Raw genomic sequence first — 8,072 nt, 5'->3', positions numbered from 1 at the left:
GTATCGCTGCACGTGTTTCTAGTCGGACTATGTTTACGAGCACAAGAGTTCAGCGAGCCACCGAAGGACCGCCCTGCGGATTTACTATTGGTTCTGCAACGTAGGGAGTTTTTTTAAACTCTGAAATTGTATCAGCCCATCTAAACACAAAATCAGGGAGAAAGTCATCAGTCTTTAGTTAAGCAAAGCGTCTAAAGACAGACTTGTGAGTCTACTGTTTACGTCACATGCTGAGCTACACTTTTTGTTACATTTGCAGCATTTTGCCGCACTCCCTAATTTTGTTTTTATACTGCCAATGCTGAAAAAAAGACTGATTGGGCTTTCCTGCAATTTTGCACAACTCCTATCTAAAAAGGGCTATTGTTACATTATGTTTTAGCATCACAGACAAACATTTTAATTTTTATCTAAAAAAGTGAATGTGAACTATGATGTTTTTTTTTACAGCTTGAGTTGTTCTTGTTTTATTTTTCAGAGCTCCAGCCATCAGATCTAACATTGTGCACAACAAAATAATTGCTAAGATCTTAACCCACTTGCCAGAAAAAATGTTGGCATCGTACATTTCTGCAATCCATGGATATGTTACATTTGAATGTTATTTTGTAGTGGATACATTGAAACTCTTACTTGCTTACAGTCTGGAAAACATCATGTTTTGGCTAAAAATTGGGTTTAGGGTTTGGGGGGTCACAATCCCATCAAGAAAAGCAGCAATGTCTCTGGAAAAAAAAACAAAAAAACAAAAAACAAAACACTTTCCATGCCTGATAAGCTGCTAGTAACAGAGCAATGAGTTACTAAATTCAAACCAGTTTTGTTATTTGTTGTGGTTTGTTGGTCAAGGTGCCATTCACCATCCCCTCCACCTCCAGATGACAAAGAAAGCTCCTATACTATGTCACTTTATGAACGATGATATGATATGTATGAATATGCAAATGTAACATGTTTGTGGTTTGCGAAAACGTACAACGGCAACATTTTCCTCTTGCGACTGGGATGAAGATCTTTGACCATGGCAATTGCGCTAAAACTATGAGCAGTCAGACAGTTGTTCAGGTTGTAAACTAGCCATGTTTGGCCAGATTAGCTACCGCTTTTGTCGAGGTAGAAGGAACCAGGTTCAGACCAAAGTTAAACTTTGGCTGTAAACTGTGATGGATGTTAACACTTAACCTTTTGTGAACAGTAGTAATTTTACTGTTTGCTTTTCTTTCACTTCCCAGTATATCTTTCTAAACTGTAAGCTTGTTTACAACCTGTTTGATCCTCTGAATGCTTGTGTTCCTTGACCCACTCTATATTTAGTCATATTGTTGCATTCCAAGATCATATCATATCTGATAGAGCTGACGACCAGAGCCACAAAAACCAAGCAGTAACAAACAGTTTTCCTTTATTTAACAGATGAATTTGCAATGATCCTGTATTTGACACCTGTTGACATGAACTTGGTTTAAAAGCATTTTTTAAAAGGGAAAAAGCTGCTACAGACAAGCATAAACTTAGACCAGCCTCATTCAGATCAATTTACTACTTAAGCATTGATTGGTTAAAATTTCTAGGTCTGAGCACCAACCCAGTCAAAGCTAATGGAATCATCATTGTATCTATTTGAGTGAAACATAATCATGACATGCTCACTTTGACAGGGATCCATAAAAAGATTCTGTCAAGATGGTAGGGAGCTTATTGAGTTTGACTTCCCAATCTTTCTCCTCCATTTACCTCAGTGTGGAACAGTTATATTGTTAGCATTCCTTGGTAAATGCAGGACTAAAAACCTCTGGATATGACTCTCCAGACACAGATTACATGATCAAACATCAATAATTATAACCCCACATACTCACACAACTTTCAAGATGTCTCCTTTCATCTCATTTCACTACTTTGAGGCATAATTTACAGTGGTAAAATTTTTATTGCAGAGAACTGAGTTTCTAAATTTGGTCCAAATTAAAGCACAGATTATATAATATTATGGTCTGGTGATTCCAGTTGCAAGAATTACTGTTATTTGCTGGCATTAGAAAGTACCATGGTAAGTAATTTCATAGTGATGCAGCCACATGTATCAGACACGGCGCCCAGGCCTCTCATCTGCTAACGATGATGAATGGCTCTCTGTGTCCTGTGATGAATAGCTGCAGACTACTCTTCATTTTCTGCTTCATTAAAAGAAGTATCGATCCCCTTTCATGACAAAGTACTCTGCAACACCTCAGGGGAACAGGTGACCAAGACTGTGAGTCCACATGGCTGCTGCAGTGCTGAGTGGCCGAATACATAAGGAGAAAAACTTTCCATAAAACCCTTGTGCTAAAACTCTGCACTGTGCTGACTTAAGGGGCTGTAGACATTCAGCGTCTTTCACGGCCTGGAAAACGCTAGGCTGGGCGCAGGGTGCCACTCCTATCTTGTGTCATGTGCCAGCTTTCAAGAGTGCAGTGGCAGGTTGCATCTGAGGTTGGTAAGCAACCTTAACAAGCACTGTATTATAGCCTATTTACCTGAAATCCTGAGTGGAGACCTGATCTTCTTCCAGGCACAGTTTGTGTGTGGGCTATTGTCCGTGGGACAGATGTAAAGCTCTGGCAGCCCCGTACTAAAATGATCAACCTCTCCATATTTTTCACAGACTGATATTCACAGAAGAAGGGCGAATTTCAAAAAAACCAACCTTTACACATTTGTCTGGATGTAGAGTGGATTTACTCAATTAGGAACTCAGGTTGTAAAGGTTCAATCAATCAGTCAGTCAGTCAGTCAGTCAGGCAGTCAGTCAGTCAGTCAGTCAAACAAACAGTCAATCAATCAACTTGTAACATGTAATCACAACATTACTCCGATGAAAAAAGTAACCCAGTCAGTTCCTTTAATTTGTGCATTAAAAGTGTGTGTATGATTGGGCATTCAGTGTCCTCACTGGCCTGCGGGTAGAAGCTTGTTGCTGAAGGGTTAAACGGCTGCACTTTGACTTAAGATCCTCTCAGCAACAGTGAAGCGACTTCAAACCCCAGAGTGGCTGACAAAATATGAGCATTGCTGACAAGTGTTGACATGAATAGATCAGATGCATGGGTGCTGGGCATCATTTAAATCCCATTTTCCAAAAAGATATAAAAAGTTACAACATTAATTTAAGACATTTGATTGTATGCATACTTACATGAGTCTTCAATTATAATAAGCTCCTCAATAAATAAGACAATATTGTTTAAAGGCAAAAAATAAGGAGTACATCAACAAATTTACCTACAAAATTAAAGCTGTAAGCAGTGTTGGGCGGGACCTCGGACTCAGGCCGTTTCGGCCTCCAGCTAACGTAGACAGTTAAAGACAAAAGTTGTAGACGATTTTAGACCCCTCTAGCTCACAGCTGACAATTTCTCCACATTTGCTCATGTTATTTTCAGAGGCACTAGCTCACTTCCTGTTGGATTTAGGTCAGGGGTGTCAGCACGTTTTTTGTAGGTCTTGATGAGACGAACAAGCCAGCTTTGGTTTAATCTTTCTACGACATTCCCATGGACCGCAGCAGCCATTTTAGTGTGTCTAGGTGGCGCTAGAGAGCCCATTTTTGCACTTTTGGGGTTAATTTTTTCATTTTATCAAATTTTTCACCAGTCCTGACATGCGTGCCAATTTTGGTGAGTTTTTGAGCATGTTTAGGGGGTCTGCCTTTGGCCGAGGTCCCTAAAAAATACTGTATTAAACCCAAGTGGCTCATTCCAACTGGATTATTAGGCTGTAGTAGTAGTATTATCTCCGAAACAACATTCAGTGCAGATGTTAGGGGACAAGTCTAATGAACGTGATGATTTACATGACGGAACCAGTCCAACTAGAAGAAACAGTTTCTGAAGAAACTGCAGTGTGAATGCTGGATGCAGAAGCTAAACTATATTGCTGGCCTAAATGTTAAAGAATAAAGGGAAGTAGTAGCAATAGTTGGAAAAGTGGCAATAAGTTTAAATCATATGAATGTCATTGGAAAGTTGAATAATACAAATAATGTGAAAAAGGATGTGAAATATTTTGAGTCTATTTTTTTTTAAGTTGACGCAGACTAATTTGCTGGCTTCAATAGTTGAATAATACCACAAATGTAAACAAATGTGGAATATCTTAGGGTATGTTGAAAAGCTCATACTATATTGCATTGATGCATGAATGTGTACAAATAACATGAGGAAGTAGGAAGAGGTGGAAAAGTGGACATGGATTAAATGAGTGTAAATGTCATTGAAAAGTTGAATAATAGTTTAATAATAATAATAATAATAATAATAATAATACCTTTTTTTTGAAAAGCTGACACCAAAGTAAATTACTAGCTTTAAAAGTTGAATGCCCATAATATATGGGAGATGTGAAACATTGTAAGGTTTGATCAAAGTGTCTAGCTGAAAGTATAGACAGAGGAGGATCTTGAAAAATACTTATAAGTCTCCCAGCATTCACACCCAATTCTCTGTAAGTATAGGCCACCAAGACATTGCTGGCCTACCACTAACCTATCTTGGCGCTCCTCCCTCACTGACCACAGCCACAACAACCGGACACTGATTCTTTAGCATGAATTAAGCAAAGCAGTGCTTTGAGCTAAATGCCAATGTCAGCATGCTAACATGCTCATACTAACATGCTGTGGTTTAAAGCCTAGAATGTTCACAACATCACCATCAGGCACTATTTTGCAAATTAACACAATATTTGCTCTTTGGCACTAAACACCATACATACATGTATGCACCAAATTTCATCATCATCCATGTTGAGATATTTCAGTCTAGACCAAAATGGTGGTACTTTGTTTTGAAATGATGGTTGAACATTGCCATCCCTGGAGCCACCACACTGGCATGCTTAAAAATTCACTCCTGAACCTGCCTTATAGTCCTGAGTCTACAGGAGGGAGTATAACTGTAAGTTTTTGTATTGATTAGTGTTGAAAAAGAAATGCTGAAAAGTAGAAAAGCAAAGACAATATGAGAGATACAGTGTATCAGAGGAAGCTTTCCAAGTGCCAAACTGGAGAAACTAGCCAGCTGAACACACGTCTGTGTTTCTCTCTGGCCTGCAGGTCATGTGTACATCTCAAACTACCTGCTCAACTACTTCCCTGGGATGGACATCGAGAGGAGGAATTGTCATGGCTTCACAGCTCTGATGAAGGCTGCCATGCAGGGCCGGGCTGAGTGTGTCAGGGCTCTCATGCTATCTGGTAAAACATACATTTAATAATTAAGATCAATGAAATCATTAAATCGTGAATGAAAACCTTTATTGTTCTTGCAATCTATTAGATGTATGAAGGTAGAAATCAGGGCAAATTACAGTACTGCTCACAGATTCTCTCTAGCACTGACCACTTCTATAATGCCTCATGTTTCCAGGAGGTGATATTCAGGCACGGGACAGCAGCCGCAGTATGACACCCAGGGAGTGGGCTCTCTTCACTGGTCGATACGAGACGGCTGATCTGATGCTTCGGCTGATGTCAAAGCCCTGTGCTGAGCAGTTTTGTGACTCCTTTTCCCTGGAGTGGCCCATGTTGGAGGTTAATAAGTTCACCATTGTTACTATTGAATGCACCACAAAATGCTTTCAACTAATGATTCTTTTAAACTAAAATGTTGGATCTTCTTGTGCAGGAGCTGGTGGCCAAGGCCAAAGAGCCAAAGTCTTGCTGGAGGCGTTTGATCAACTACCTTTCCTGCTGCCCTTATGGGCTTTACAACAACAAGGTAAACCCTGTGGATGATGGCGTTCTTGACCACATGGTACGGGTCACCACCAGCATCTGCAATCCAGTCATTGCCACAGCTTGCCGCACGGTGTGTCCAGGCAGCCCACCGTGCATTGGAAAGCGTCGTCAGGCCGTGCAGGAGATCCTAAGGAGGCAAAGGATATCTGACCTGAAGCGTCTGGGCCCGGACAGATTGAACAACTACAAGAGATTTTTCCAGAACTCGCGGGTCCTCCTTATCCCCAAGGCAAGGGACCGGAGAGCCAGCCTGCAGCCTCAGCTGCTGAACAACGTGGCTGCAGTGGCCATTAGACGAGCAAGCCTCCTGCCTCTGAATATGTTGAGGAGAAGCAGCGTGCGGCCAGGCATGGTGGTGCCCAAAGTGAGGCTTTGCAAAGCCCCAGCTCCGAGCTTCATACCAGAAAAACTAAGACGGAGCAGAAACCGTAACCAGCTCCAGATCCCCAAGTGGGACTACAAGATGAAGAGAATAGAGAAGAGGCAGGAGGAGGAGAGGCGACGATTGTTACCTCTGATAAGGAGGAGATGAGGGGAAAGGGGAGTACTACTATATGTTCACTTTATCTCAGAAAGCAGGACAAGCCTTGACCATGCACAGTGTTGTAGTCCCTGATAAATTAACCGGAAGAATTGACTCTGTTAATGTAAATATTTTTCATTGTGTTTGCTGAGATTGCCGACATTGTTGGATTTGTTGCCTTGTTTCTACTTGAGTTCACATGCTTCCTTTGTGAGGCATATTTTGGGGTGCAATGTAGGAGATACAGGAGTTCAGGAAAAAAAAGTCCTCATACAATATAGTAGCTATATTGGTTATTCCTGCTAGGATGCTGACAACATACACATTTCCATGTCGACAGCTTATATTTATGGTAAATTCAGTGACACGTGGCAAAAGAACAAAAGAAGATTATGTGTAAGGGTTCTAGTATGCTTCAACAGAAGTGCTTGTGAAGGTTCCCAGTTCAGAATATTCCCTTCTGGACAGTAAAAAAAAAAAGTCAGAAATAGGAAAGATTCAGTAAGGGTAACAGGGAGACAACAGAAGCTAAGGAGCAGCCGAGATTACTCAAAGGAAAAGAGTTAAGACAGAGAAAGACAAAAAACTGCAAGAGGATGAGAGGCCATGCTGACTTGGAAAGAACAAGTACAGGATACATGATTCAGGACACAAAAGTATGGAAGCTTAAAGCATTCACCTGAGAAAAACAAAAGAATTTGTCTAGTTTTTCTGAATTAATAAATCTTTTTAAGCATTATTATTAAAATTATTTATCTATTATTTATTCATGAAATATTATGACTTTTTTCTCTTAAAGGGATAGTGCACCCACACATGAAAATTCAGCCATTATCTACTCACCCATATGCCGATGGAGGATCAGATGAAGTTTTAGAGTCCTCACATCACTTGCGGAGATCCAAGGGGAGAGGAGGTAGCAACACAACTCCACCTAATGGAGGCTTACGGCGCCCCAGATTCAAATGTCCAAAAACACATAATTGAAACCACAAAATATCTCCATACTGCTCGTCTGTAGTGATCCAAGTGTCCTGAAGCCCCGACATAAAAAGTTGTTTGGAAAAATGTCATTTGAACTCTGTTTTTAGCCTCATTGTAGCCTGCAGCTCTAACTGCCTCTCTGGGCACCGCATTCACGTGTGCGCACTCGTGTGAGACCATGAGACATGGGCACCGCTATCATGTGTGTGCACTCGCTAACCTGTACATCTGTGTTTGCATCACGTGACACTTGCACCACAGGGAGAAACAACAGTAACCACAGTAAAAGTTAATTTGCACTACGATCTTTTAGCAAAGGACAGCCCAACATGTATGAAGACTTTGAAATTGAGGAGGAACAGCATTTCTTTGCTGAGCTGTATTTGTTTGAGCCCGAGTATATGGACATGGAACTTAGGCTACTGGACGAAGCAGCCGCCGCAGCTGAATAGAGGCCCAGAGAGGCAGTTAGAGCTACAGGCTACAATGAGGCTAAAAACAGAGTTGAAATGACATTTTTCCAAACAACTTTTTATGTCGGGGCTTCAGGACACTTGGATCACTACAGACGAGCAGTATGGAGATATTTTGTGGTTTCAATTATGTGTTTTTGGACGTTTGAATCTGGGGCACCGTCAGCCTCCACTAGGTGGAGTTTTGCTGCTACCCCCTCTCCCCTTGGATCTCCTCAAGTGTTGTGAGGACTCTAAAACTTCACCTGATCCTCCATCGGCATATGGGTGAGTAGATGATGGGTGAATTTTCATGTTTGATTACAGTATCCTT

The 8,072-nt window shown here is 41.1% G+C and overlaps 1 protein-coding gene across 1 annotated transcript in view; it reads left to right on the top strand.

Annotated features, from left to right (window-relative positions):
• ankrd33bb (ankyrin repeat domain 33Bb) overlaps positions 1-6,976 on the top strand; it is a 17,156-nt gene extending 10,180 nt beyond the window's left edge. Inside the window, exons 3-5 of the mRNA XM_050032813.1 lie at positions 5,096-5,236; positions 5,409-5,572; positions 5,667-6,976. Coding sequence (XP_049888770.1) covers positions 5,096-5,236; positions 5,409-5,572; positions 5,667-6,311 — 950 coding nt within the window. The 3' untranslated portion in view covers positions 6,312-6,976. The remainder of the gene's footprint in view (positions 1-5,095; positions 5,237-5,408; positions 5,573-5,666) is intronic.
• The last annotated feature ends 1,096 nt before the right edge of the window (positions 6,977-8,072 follow it).

Source organism: Epinephelus moara, chromosome 21, assembly GCF_006386435.1.
Source record: "Epinephelus moara isolate mb chromosome 21, YSFRI_EMoa_1.0, whole genome shotgun sequence".
Taxonomy (NCBI): domain Eukaryota; kingdom Metazoa; phylum Chordata; class Actinopteri; order Perciformes; family Serranidae; genus Epinephelus; species Epinephelus moara.
Note: the sequence above shows the minus strand (reverse complement) of the source record. Positions and strands in the feature narration are given on the sequence as shown.